Source organism: Agelaius tricolor, unplaced genomic scaffold, assembly GCF_023055355.1.
Source record: "Agelaius tricolor isolate 1412-34295 unplaced genomic scaffold, bAgeTri1.0.p SCAF_102, whole genome shotgun sequence".
Lineage (NCBI taxonomy): Eukaryota > Metazoa > Chordata > Aves > Passeriformes > Icteridae > Agelaius > Agelaius tricolor.
In genome coordinates, this window is record NW_027269362.1 from 378,200 (window position 1) to 390,956 (window position 12,757).

Below are 12,757 nucleotides of genomic sequence, written 5' to 3' on the forward strand. Positions count from 1 at the left end.
CAAACTGGGACCCACCAGGCCCTGAACTGGGACAAACTGGGGCCCACCAGGATCTGAACTGGGACAAACAGGGCCTGAACTGGGTTATACTGGGACAAACTGGGACCCCTCCAGTGCCAAACTGGTTTATACTGGGACGCACCCGCAGCAAAAACCCCCCCAAAACCAGTAAAGACCAGTAAAAACCAGTAAAACTGGGCCAGGGTATGGCCCCGCCCCCGCCCCTTTAAGCCACGCCCCCAAAAGAACGCGATGACGTCATGGACTGGCCACGCCTTTATTGGGGTGGGGGGAAGGCACTGGGGGGAACTGGGCCAGACTGGGCGGGAACTGGGGTGAACTGGGAAGGCACTGAGGTGAACTGGGATGAACTGGGACGAACTGGGATGAACTGGGATGAACTGGGAAGGCACTGTGGTGAACTGGGATGAACTGGGACGAACTGGTTCTTACTGGTGCCGGCTCCCCCAACACTGGGGGGTGACTGGGATGGCACTGGGCCATCACTGGACTGAACCGGGTTGTACTGGGACGAACTGGGTTATACTGGGACGAACTGGGAGGCTCTGGTGTGTCAGATTCTTCCGGCGTGCCTCAGTTTCCCCAGCAGGCTCTCGACGCTCTGCCCCCCGTACAGCACTGGGATGAACTGGGATGAACTGGGATGGCACTGGGGCGTTACTGGGATGAACTGGGTGATACTGGTGTGTCAGATTCGTCCGGCGTGCCTCAGTTTCCCCACCAGGCTCTCGACGCTCTCCACCTTCTCCCCCCCGGCCCTGGGGGGCGGCTCCTGCACCTGCAGCACCTTCAGCCTTGGGGGGCCCGCGGGCACCCCCAGCTCGGCCGCCGGGATCACCTCCAGGGGCTTCTTCTTGGCTTTCTGCAAAATTGGGATTTTTAGAGAAATTTTGGGATTTTTGGGGGATTTTTTTGTGGGATTTTTCGGGATTTTTAGAGAAATTTGTGGATTTTTTTTAGGATTTTTTGCGGAATTTTTTGGGATTTTTTGAGGATTTTATAAGGATTTTTCTTGATTTTTTTCGGATTTTTTTGGGGATATTTTAGGGATTTTTTACAGATTTTTTGGGGATTTTTCTTGATTTTTCAGGATTTTTTTTTCCCAGATTTTTGAAAAAATTTTTGAATGATTTTTTGGGATGTTTTCTGGATTTGATTGGAATTTTATCAGAATTTTTTGAGGATTTTTCAGGACTTTTTGGGGATATTTTGACGATTTTTCTTGCTTTTTCAGGATTTTTTGAGGAATTCTTGGGCATTTTTTGGGGATTCTTTGAGCACTTTATAGGAGTTTTTTTTTTATTTTTTAAGAATTCTTTTTTTTACATTTTTCAGGAGTCTTTAGGATTTTTCGAGATATTTTTCAGATTTTTTTTGGCAATTATTGGCGATGTTTTCGGGATTTTTTGGGGATTTTACCAAAATTTTATCAGGATTTTTTGGGGATATTTTTGGAGGTTTTTTTTGGAAAGTTTGAGGAATTTTTTCGGGATTATTTTTAATTTTCGAGGGATTTTTTGGGAAGCTTTAAGGAATTTTTTGCTGATATTTTAGGAACTTAGGGGGGGATTTTTTGGGGAAGTTTGGGATTTCTTGGGAAGCTTTTGGGGAATTTTTGGGCATCTTTTAAGGGATTTTTTTAGGATATATTCACCTTTTTTTTGGTGGGGGGGGTAGAAATCTTGGGGGAATTTTTCTGGATTCTTTTTTTTTTAATTTTTGGATTCTTAAAGGAAAATTTGGGAATTTTATGGGGGGAATTTTTTGGGACTTTTTAGGGAAAGGGGCCCCAGGCATCCCCGGACAACAGGTCTACCCCCATTGGCCGCTATGGGAACCACCAGAATTTTTGGGGAATTTCAGGGATTTTTGGGAATTTCTTGGGAATTAGGGGATCCCGGGGATTTGGGGAACACCCAAAGATTTAGGGGAACCCCAGGAATTTTGGGGAACCCCAGGAATTTTGGGGAAAACCCCTCCAAAAAACGGCTCCAAGCATCCCGGACAACAGGTCTACCCGCATTGGCCGCTATGGGAGCCGCGGGAATTTTTGTGGAATTCCGGGGGTTTTATGGAATTCCTCGGGAATTTCGGGGTTCCCCCCGGGATTTCGGGGTCCCCCCCACCCCCAACTCACCATGATGTTGGGCAGGGTGGCGTAGCGGGGCTCGTTGAGCCTCAGGTCCGCCGTCAGCACGGCCGGCAGCCGCAGCCGCAGCGTCTCCAGGCCCCCGTCCACCTCGCGCTCCACCAGCACGTGCCCGGCCTCCAGCTGCACCCGCGAGGCAAAGGTGCCCTGGGGGAAACCAGTTTGGACCAGTTTGGACTGGGGAGCCTCCCAGTATGAGCTGGGACCTTCCCAGTATGAGCCAGACCCTCCCAGAATGAACTGGAACCCCTCCCGGTTTCACAGCCTTTGGGGGGAATATATCCCACAATACCCCGCGATTTAACGGTGAATATATCCCACAATCCACTGCGATTTTTAGGGGTGAATATATCCCACAATCCCCCGCGATTAAAGGGGGAATATATCCCACAATCCTCCAACACCGCGATGCACGACGGGATATATACCCCCTTTTACCGCACAGAATGCCGGGATATATACCCCCTTTCGCCGCGGAGGATGACGGGATATATCCCCCCATTTACCGCAAGGAATGCCGGGATTTATTCCCCCCATTTGCTGAAAGGGATTATGGGATATATTCACCCCTAAATCGCGGAGCACTGTGGGATATATTCACCCCTAAATCGTAGGGGATTGTGGGATATATTCACCCTCAAATCCCAGGGGATTGTGGGATATATTCACCCTTAAATCTCAGGGGATTGTGGGATATTTTAACCTTTAAATCGCGGGGGATTGTGGGATACAGTAACCGCTAAATCGCAGTAGATTGTTGGATATATTCACCCTAAAATCGCGAAGGACTGAGAGATATATTCACCCTAAAACCGCGGGGGATTGTGAGATATATTCACGATTAAATAGCGGGGAATTGGTGGATATATTCACCCCTAAATCCCGGAGCATTGTAGGATATATTCACCTTTAAACCGCGAGGGATTGTGGGATTTATCCCCCCTTTACCGCAAGGAATGACGGGACATATCCCCCTTTTTTCTCGCAGGGGGTTGTGGGATTTATGCCCCCCTTTACCGCAAGGAATGACGGGATATATCCCCCCCTTGTTCCTCGCAATAGATTGTGGGATTTATCCCCCCTTTACCGCAAGGAATGACGGGATATATCCCCCCCTTTTTTCTCGCATGGGATTGTGGGATTTATCCCCCTTTGCCGCAAGGAATGACGGGATATATCCCCCCCTTTTTCCTCGCAATGGATTGTGGGATTTATCCCCCCTTACCGCAGGGAATGACGGGATATATCGCCCCTTTTTTCTCGCAGAGGGCTGTGGGATTTATCCCCCCTTTACCGCAAGGAACGACGGGATATATTCCCCCCATTTTCTCGCAGGGGGTTGTGGGATTTATCCCCCCCTTTACCGCAAGGAATGACGGGATATATCCCCCCTTTTTCTCGCAGGGGATTGTGGGTTATATTCACCCTTAAATCGCGAAGGACTGCGAGATATTCACAATTAAATATCGGGGCATTTTTGGATAAATTCACCCCTAAATCCCGGAGCATTGTGGGATATATTAACCCTTTAAATAGCGGGGCATTGTGGGATAAATTCACCGTTAAATCGCGGGGCATTGTGGGATATATTAACCGTTAAACCGCGGGGCATTGTGGGATTTAATCCCCCCTTTGCCGCAAGGAATGACGGGATATATCCCCCCAAGTTTCTCGCAGGGGGTTGTGGGATTTATACCCCCTTTACCGCAAGGAATGACGGGATATATCCCCCCTTTTTTCTCGCAGGGGATTGTGGGATTTATCCCCCCCTTTACCGCAAGGAATGACGGGATATATCCCCCTTTTTTCCTCGCAATGGATTATGGGATTTATCCCCCCCTTTACCGCAAGGAATGACGGGATATATCCCCCCTTTATCTTGCAGGGGATTGTGGGAAAAATTCACCCCTAAATCGCAGGGGATTGTGGGATATATTCACCCTAAAATCGCGAAGGACTGAGAGATATTTACCCCTAAATAGCGGGGCATTTTTAGATATATTCAGCCCTAAATTCCGGAGCATTGTGGGATATATTAACCCTTTAAATAGCGGGGCATTGTGGGATAAATTCACCGTTAAATCGCGGGGCATTGTGGGATATAGTAAACGTTAAACCGCGGGTCATTGTGGGATTTATCCCCCTTTACCGCAAGGAATGACGGGATATATCCCCCCAAGTTTCTCGCAGGGAGTTGTGGGATTTATCCCCCCCTTTACCGCAAGGAATGACGGGATATATCCCCCCTTTTTCCGCGGTGGATTGTGGGATTTATCCCCCCCTTTACCGCAAGGAGTGACGGGATATATCCCCCCTTTTTCTCGCAGGGGCTTGTGGGATTTATTCCCCCTTTACCGCAAGGAATCACGGGATATATTCCCCCCATTTTCTCGCAGGGGGTTGTGGGATTTATGCCCCCCTTTGCCGCAAGGAATGACGGGATATATCCCCCTTTTTTCCTCGCAATGGATTATGGGATTTATCCCCCCCTTTACCGCAAGGAATGACGGGATATATCCCCCCTTTATCTTGCAGGGGATTGTGGGAAAAATTCACCCCTAAATCGCAGGGGATTGTGGGATATATTCACCCTTAAATCGCGAAGGACTGAGAGATATTTACCCTTAAATAGCGGGGCATTTTTAGATATATTCACCCCTAAATCCCGGAGCATTGTGGGATACATTCACCCTTTAAATAGCGGGGCATTTTTGGATATATTCACCCCTAAATCGCCGGGCATTGTGGGATATAGTAAACGTTAAACCGCGGGGCATTGTGGGATTTATCCCCCTTTACCGCAAGGAATGACGGGATATATCCCCCCATTTTCTCGCAGGGGATTCTGGGATTTATCCCCCCTTTACCGCAAGGAATGACGGGATATATCCCCCCTTTTGTCTCGCAGGGGATTGTGGGGTTTATCCCCCCTTTACCGCAAGGAGTGACGGGATATATCCCCCCCGTTTCTCGCAATGGATTGTGGGATTTATCCCCCTTTACCGCAAGGGATGACGGGATATATCCCCCTTTTTTCTCGCAGGGGATTCTGGGATTTATCCCCCCTTTACCGCAAGGAATGACGGGATATATCCCCCCTTGTTTCTCGCAGGGGATTGTGGGATTTATCCCCCCTTTACCGCAAGGAATGACGGGATATATCCCCCCTTGTTTCTCGCAGGCGATTCTGGGATTTATCCCCCGTGAGGGGAAATGTATCCCGTGGTGCCCCGCGCGCGCGCGGCCTACCTGCGGCCAGTCCAACATGGCGGCCAGGAGCTGCCCGGTCTGGTTGCAATCGTCATCGATGGCCTGGGGGCAGGGGGACGGACAAAACCGATCAATAGGGGATCAATAGAGGTTCTAGAAGGGATCTATATGGGATCAATAGGTGATCAATACCTGCTTGCCCAGCAGCACCACCTGCGGCTGCAGCTTCCGCACCAGCCCCGCCAGGGCCGTGGCCACCTCGCGGGGCCCCGCGGCCGCGCCCTCGCCCAGCTCGGCCAGCACGGCCCGGTCGGCGCCCATGGCCAGGGCCGTGCGCAGCGTCTCCTGCGGGACGCCAAGGGTTAAATCCCCTAAATTCCCCATTTTTTACCCCCCCAAAATACCCAGTTTTTCTACGATTTTCCCCCATTTTCTCCCCTTCCAGGTGTGCCCAGGTGCGCCCGAAAAAAAGCGAAATTTCCCCCCTATAAATACCATTTTTTAACCCGTTTTTGCCCAAGGTTTCACCGTTTTTGACCCAGATTTTGCTGGTTTCGCCCTCCCAGCCCTGCCCAGCCTTGCCCAAATTCCTAAATTTCCCCTAAAATCCCAATTTTTCACCCATTTTTCACCCTTTTTCGCCATTTTCACACTTTCAGGTGCGCCCAGTTGTGCCCAAATTCCTAAATTTCCCCTAAAATCATCATTTTTCACCCAATTATCACCATATTCACACTTCCGGGTGTGCCCAGGTGTGCCCAGGTGTGCCCAAATTCCGAAATTTCCCGTAAAATCCCCATTTTCCACCCATCTTTCACCCAATTTTCACACTTCCGGACGTGCCAGGTGTGCCCAAATTCCTAAATTTCCCCTAAAATCCCCATTTTTCACCCAGTTTTCGCCATTTTCACACTTCCAGGTGTGTCCAGGTGTGCCTAGGTGTGCCCAGGTGTGCCTAAATTCCAAAATTTCCCCTAAAATCCCCATTTTTCACCCAATTTTCACACTTCCAAGTGTGCCCAGGTGTGTCCAAATTCCTAAATTTCCCCTAAAACCCCCATTTTTCACCCATTTTTTACCCAATTTTCGCCATTTTCACACTTCCAGGTGTGCCCAGGTGTACCAAGGTCTCCCAAATTCCTAAATTTCCCCTAAAACCCCCATTTTTCACCCATTTTTCACCCAATTTTCGCCATTTTCACACTTTCAGGTGCGCCCAGGTGCCCTCAGCTGTGCCCAGCTGTGCCCAAATTCCCAATTTACCCCCAAAAATTCCCTTAAAAACCCCATTTCTTCATCGTTTTTCGCCCGATTTTCACCCGATTTTCGCCCAATTTTCACCCGATTTTCGCCCGATTTTCGCCCAATTTTCGCCCAATTTTCGCCGTTTTTTCCCCCCCATTTCTGTGCCCAGGTGTGCCCCCCTCACCTGGCTGGCCTTGGTGCCCAGGCTGGCAGCGATGACCTCGGAGGCCGTGCCCGCCTCGCGCAGCCTCACGGCCTCCTCCAGGGCGATCTCGCAGAACGGGTTCAGCGAATGCTTCACGCCCTGCGTCTGCACCGCGCCCCCGCCGGGCGCCACCCGCACCTGCCGGGCACACCTGGCACCGCTCAGGGCGGGGGCTTTGGGGGAAAATTTGGGGATTTTTTGGGGATTTTTGGGGGGTTTTTTTGATTTTTTTTTTTATTTTTTGGGGGTTTTTTGGGGTTTTTTTGGGGTTATTTTAGGGGATTTTGGGGTTGGGAGGGGTGGACAGGTGTGCCCAGGTGTGGCCAGGTGAGTGCCCAACCCCGCAGTCCATAAATGTCGCCGGGTTTTGGAATTTTTAGGGGATTTTTGGGATTTTTAGGGAATTTTTTTGATTTTTTGGGGTTATTTTAGGGCTGGGAGGGGTGGACAGGTGTGCCCAGGTGTGCCCAGGTGTGCCCAGGTGTGCGCCCAACCCCACAGTCCATAAATGTCGATGGATTTGGGGGTTTTGGGGATTTTTTGGGGATTTTTTGGGTTTTTTTGGGGTTATTTTAGGGGGATTTTGGGGATGGGAGGGGTGGACAGGTGTGCCCAGGTGTGCCCAGGTGAGTGCCCAACCCCGCAGTCCATAAATGTCACCAGGTTTGGGGATTTTTGGGAATTTTTTGGGAATTTTTTTGGATTTTTTGGGGATTTTTTGGGGTTATTTTAGGGGGGTTTTGGGGCTGGGAGGGGTGGACAGGTGTGCCCAGGTGTGCCCAGGTGAGTGCCCAAGTCCCCAGTCCATAAATGTCACCAGGTTTGGGGATTTTTGGGAATTTTTTGGGAATTTTTTTGGATTTTTTGGGGTTATTTTAGGGGGATTTTGGGGCTGGGAGGGGTGGACAGGTGCGCCCAGGTGTGCCCAGGTGAGTGCCCGCCCCCATGCCCAAAAATAACCCCAGGGTTCGGGATTTTTAGGATTTTTTGGGTTTTTTTGGAGCTTTTTCGGGGGTTTTGGGGGTTGACAGGTGTGCCCAGGTGAGTGCCCAACCCCGCAGTCCATAAATGTCGCCAGGTTTTGGGATATTTGGGGGAATTTAGATGTTTTTTTGGTTTTTTTTACCAATTTTTGCCAATTTTAGGGGATTTGCTCTCAATTTTTGGGGTCATTTCGGCCTCCCCAGCTGTGTCCAGCCCCCCTCAAAACCCCCAAAATCCCTCAAAAAAACCCCAAATTTCGGCATTTTGGGTCTCTCTGGGCGGCGCCACCCCCGGTGGGGTTCGTGGGTGCCCAGGTGAGCGCCCAGGTGCGCCCAGCACCCCAAAACCCCCCGAAAAAACCCCCCCCAAAAAAACCCCAAAAAAACCCAAAATTGGGGATTTTGGAGCTCGCCGGGTGGTGCCAGGCTCGGGGGGGGTTTGGGGGTGCCCAGGTGTGCCCAGGTGTGCCCAGATGTGCCCAGGTGTGCCCAGGTGCGCCCTTACCTTGACGGCGAAGTCAATGACGCGCTTCACCCCCACGAGCACGCGCAGCGCCGCCATTGCCCCCCAGGCCACGCCCCCGAGCCCGGAAACCACGCCCACAGCTCGGCTCGCGTTACGCGGTGACGTAATGGCGGCCGCGACGCCACGCCCACCAGGCGTTTAGCAATGACGTAATGGTTTTGGTGGGGGAAACCACGCCCACTGACGTAATGGTGAGCGGCGGGGGCGTGGCCTGAGCGGCCGGATTGGATTTTTTGGGGGATTTTGGGGCTTTTTGAGGATTTTTTGGGGAGGATTTTTTTATTTGGATGGTTTAAGGGAAATTTTGGAACATTTTGGGGAATTTTTTAGGGGGTTTTTGGGGTTTTAGGGGGGGATTTTTAGGGGATTTTTTTGGGAGGTTTTTAAGGGAAATTTTGGAACATTTTGGGGAATTTTTTGGGGGGGATTTTTGGGGTTTTGGGGGGGGATTTTTAGGGGATTTTTTTGGGAGGTTTTTAAGGGAAATTTTGAAACATTTTGGGGAATTTTTTTAGGGGATTTTTGGGGTTTTGGGGGGGGAATTTTTGGGAGGTTTTTTAAGGGAAATTTTAGGGGGTTTGGGGATTTTTTTTTTCCGATTTTTTGTGGGGGATTTTTAAGGGGAATTTTGGGATTTTAAGGGGAAGTTTTGGGAAATTTTTTGTGACATTTTAAAATGATTTTTGGGGGGACATTTTGGGGGTTTAAAAAAAAATTTGGCGTTTTTTTAAGGGATTTTTTTGCAGTTTTTTTTTTGAGGGATTTTTAAGGGAAATTTTGGGATTTTATGGGGGGGTTTTTAGGGAATTTTGGGGGGGATTTTTTTGGGATATTTTGGGGATTTGGGGTTTTTTTTTGGGGTTGTTTTTCTTTTACAGAAATTTTGGGATTTTGTGGGGATTTTTTTGGGGGAATTTTTTTGAGATTATTTTAGGGGGTTTTGAGGAATTTTTTTGGGCTTTTATGGGGAATTTTTGGAGGGAATTTTGAGAATTTTTAGGGGATTTTTTTCACAAATTTTTTGGGAAATTTTTTTTGAGGTTTTTTTTTTAGGGATTTTTGAGGATTTTTTGGGGGATTTTGGGGTTTTTTGCGGGTTATTTTTAATTTCAATTAAAATCTCCCATTTAACGCTAACGAATCATCAATAAAGGCCGCTATTAATCGCTAATTAATCATTAATTAACGTCTCATCAATCATTAACCAACGGCACAAAAGGAGCGGGGGGCGCCCCTCCCCCACCCCGATAAGCCCCATCTTGATAAGGGGGGGGGGAGGGGCGGCAGCAAGGACGGGAGACCCCGCCCCCCTCCAGGTGTGACCCCCAGGTGTCCCCAAGGTTTCCCTTCCCCCCCTCTCAGGTGTCTCCCAAAACTTCCCCAAAAAATCCCAAAATTTCCCTTTAAAAATCAAGAAAAAATTCTCCCAAAACTTCCCCCAAAAAATCCCAAAATTTCCCTTTAAAAATCAAGAAAAAATTCTCCCAAAACTTCCCCCAAAAAATCCCAAAATTTCCCTTAAAAATCAAGAAAAAATTCTCCCAAAACTTCCCTTTAAAAATCAAGAAAAAATTCTCCCAAAACTTCCCCCCAAAAATCCCAAAATTTCCCTTTAAAAATCAAGAAAAAATTCTCCCAAAACTTCCCCCAAAAATCCCAAAATTTCCCTTAAAAATCCCTCAAAAAAAAAACTGCAAAAAAAATCCCTTAAAAAAAGCCCCAAAAATTTTTAAAAACTCCCAAAAAATTTCCCATAAATCCCCCAAATACCCCAACACCCACCCCAAAAAATAATTTTAAAAAAATCCCAAAAATATTCCCAAAAATTCCCCTTAAAATCCCAAAATTCCCCTTAAAAATCCCCCCAAAAATCGGAAAAAAAAACCAATCCCAAAACCCCCCAAAATTTCCCTAAAAAACCTCCCAAAAAAAATCCCCCCAAAATCCCCCCCAAAAAAAATTCCCCAAAAAATTCCCCAAAAATTTCCCCAAAAATTTCCCTTGAAGCATCCAAATAAAAAAAATCCTCTCCCCCAAAAAAATCCTCAAAAAGCCCCAAAATCCCCCCCCCCCAAAAAAATCCCCAGGTGTGTCCCCAGGTGTCCCCCAGGTGTCCCTGCCCCCCCCTTTCCCCAGGTGTGCCCAGGTGGGGTCACCTTGGGGCGTTTCCCTCCTGGAGGCGGGGGTTTATAAAGGGGGAACTGGGAGGGACTGGGAGAGACTGGGAGAGACTGGGAGAGACTGGGAGAGCCATGGGCAAGGAGGTGAGAGGGAGAGGAGGGAGAGGGAGGAAGAGGAGGGAGGGAGGAATGGAGGGAGGAAGGGAAGGAGACATGGAGAGAGGGAGGAAGAGGAGGAAGGGAGGGAGGAAGAGGAGAAAGGGATGAAGGGGGAGAGGGAGGAGGAGGAGGGAGAGGAGAGAGGGAGGAAGAGGAGGATGAAGAGGGGATGGGAGGAAGAGGAGAGAGGGAGGAAGAGGAGGGAGGGAGGAAGGAAAAGAGGGGGAGGGAGACGTGGAGAGAGGGAGGAAGAGGAGAGAGGGAGGAAGAGGAGAAAGGGAGGAAGAGGAGGGAGGAAGAGGAGGGAGGGAGGAAGGGATGGAGGGGGACGGAGGGGAGGGAGAGGGAGGAAGAGGAGAGAGGGAGGGAAGGGAGGGAAGGAGGAAGAGGAGAGAGGGAGGAAGAGGAAGGAGGAAGGGAAGGAGACGTGGAGAGAGGGAGGAAGAGGAGGAAGGGAGGGAGGAAGAGGAGAAAGGGATGAAGGGGGAGAGGGAGGAGAGGGAGGAGGAGGAGGAGGGAGAGGAGAGAGGGAGGAAGGAGAGAAGGGAGGAAGAGGAGAGATGGAGGAATGAAGGGAGGGAAGGAGGAAGAGGAGAGAGGGAGGAAGAGGAGGATGAAGAGGGGATGGGAGGAAGAGGAGAGAGGGAGGAAGAGGAGCGAGGGAGGAAGGAAAGGAGGGGGAGGGAGACGTGGAGAGAGGGAGGAAGAGGAGCGAGGGAGGAAGGAATGGAGGGAGGGAGGAAGAGGAGAAAGGGAGGAGGAGAGAGAGGAGAGATGGAGGAAGGAGGAAGGAGGGAGGGAGGAAGAAGAGAGAAGGGAGGAAGGCAAGAGGGAGAGGGGGTGGAGGGAGGGGAGGGAGATGAGGAGAGAGGGAGGAAGAGGAAGGAGGGAGAAAGGGATGAAGGGGGAGAGGGAGAGAGGGAGGAGGAGGAGGAGGGAGAGGAGGGAGGGAGGAAGGAGAGAAGGGAGGGCGACGTGGAGAGATGGAGGGGGAAATGGAGGGAGGAAGAGGAGGGAGGGAGGAAGAAGAGGGAGGAGAGAGGGAGGAAGAGGAGGGAGAGAGGGGAATGGAGGGAGGAATGGGGGGAGGGAGGAGGAAGAAGAGAGAGGGAGGAAGGAGGAAGGAGGGAGGAAGAGGAGGGATGAGAGGAAGGAGGGAGGGAGGAGAGAGACGGAGGAGGATGAAGGAGAGATGGAGGAGGAGGAAGGATGGGGAGAGGGAGAGGAGGAGGAGGAGGAAAAAACGGAGGGGAAGGGAGGAAGGAGAGGAGGAGGATGAAGGAGAGATGGAGGAGGAGGAGGAGGAGGAAGAAGAAAGAAGAGATGGGGGAGGGAGAGGGAAGGAGAGGAGGAAGAAGAGGAAGAGGAGGAGGAGGAGGATGGGGAGGATGGGGAGGAAGAGGAGGACGGAGGAAGAAGAGGAAGAGGAGGAGGAGGAAGAGGAGAGATGGAGGAAGAAGAGGAAGAGGAGGAGGAGGATGGGGAGAGGGAGAGGGACGGGAGGAGGATGGAGGGGAGGAGGAAGAGGAGGAAGAGGAGGAGGAAGAAAGGAGAGACGGAAGCAGGAGGAGGAAGAGGAGGATGAGGAGGATGAGGATGAGGGATGAAGGGGAGGGGTCTCCATCCTCCTCCTCCCCTCCCCCCCCCACCTCTGACCCCGCCCCCACCTCTGACCCCGCCCCCTTTCCCCCCTTCGCCCCGCCCCCCTCAGAAGTTGGAGCTCCGCCCCCCCCGGCTGGGGCGGGGCCGGCGGAAGGAGCGGGAGCGGCTGGAGGAGATGAAACGGGAGCTGGAACTGGTGCGGACTGGGACAAACTGGGAGCGACTGGGAGGGACTGGGAGCGACTGGGAGGGGCTGGGAGGGGATTGGGAGGGACTGGGATGGACTGGGAATGGACTGGGAGGGACTGGGATAAACTGGGATAAACTGGGAGGGGATTGGGAGGGACTGGGAAAGGGTTAAAGGGGGATTCGGGGTTACTGGTTTATACTGGGAGGGAACTGGGATAAACTGGGAGGGGTTTGGGGGGACTGGGAGGGGGTAAAAAGGGGATTCGAGGTTACTGGTTTGTACTGGGAGGGACTGGGTTAAACTGGGAGGGGCTGGGAAAGGGTTAAAGGGGGATTTGGGGTTACTGG

At 50.9% G+C, this 12,757-nt stretch overlaps 2 protein-coding genes across 2 annotated transcripts in view; one reads left to right on the forward strand and one right to left on the reverse strand.

Moving 5' to 3' along the window:
- Positions 1–258: 258 nt before the first annotated feature.
- ETFB (electron transfer flavoprotein subunit beta) lies at positions 259–8,475 on the reverse strand. The gene is made up of 6 exons (XM_071419246.1): positions 8,319–8,475; positions 6,810–6,968; positions 5,573–5,725; positions 5,420–5,482; positions 2,159–2,317; positions 259–883 (listed from the first exon to the last, which is right to left on the reverse strand). Exons 1-6 carry the CDS (start codon positions 8,373–8,375, stop codon positions 710–712), a joined length of 765 nt encoding a protein of 254 aa, XP_071275347.1. The 5' UTR covers positions 8,376–8,475; the 3' UTR covers positions 259–709.
- Positions 8,476–12,085: 3,610 nt separating this feature from the next.
- Positions 12,086–12,757, forward strand: part of LOC139586089 (potassium-transporting ATPase alpha chain 1-like) — a 29,020-nt gene continuing 28,348 nt past the window's right edge. The window contains 1 exon segment of the mRNA XM_071419248.1: positions 12,086–12,416. Coding sequence (XP_071275349.1) covers positions 12,222–12,416 — 195 coding nt within the window. The 5' untranslated portion in view covers positions 12,086–12,221.

Excerpts from the sequence above, each read along its gene's own strand:
- ETFB (XM_071419246.1), bottom strand. The coding sequence starts at position 8,375 with ATGGCGGCGCTGCGCGTGCTCGTGGGGGTGAAGCGCGTCATTGACTTC. Across the intron at positions 2,318-5,419 it reads CCATGTTGGACTGGCCGCAG|GGCACCTTTGCCTCGCGGGT; the intron begins GTAGGCCGCGCG and ends GGTTTCCCCCAG. Across the intron at positions 884-2,158 it reads CCACCCTGCCCAACATCATG|AAAGCCAAGAAGAAGCCCCT; the intron begins GTGAGTTGGGGG and ends CCAATTTTGCAG.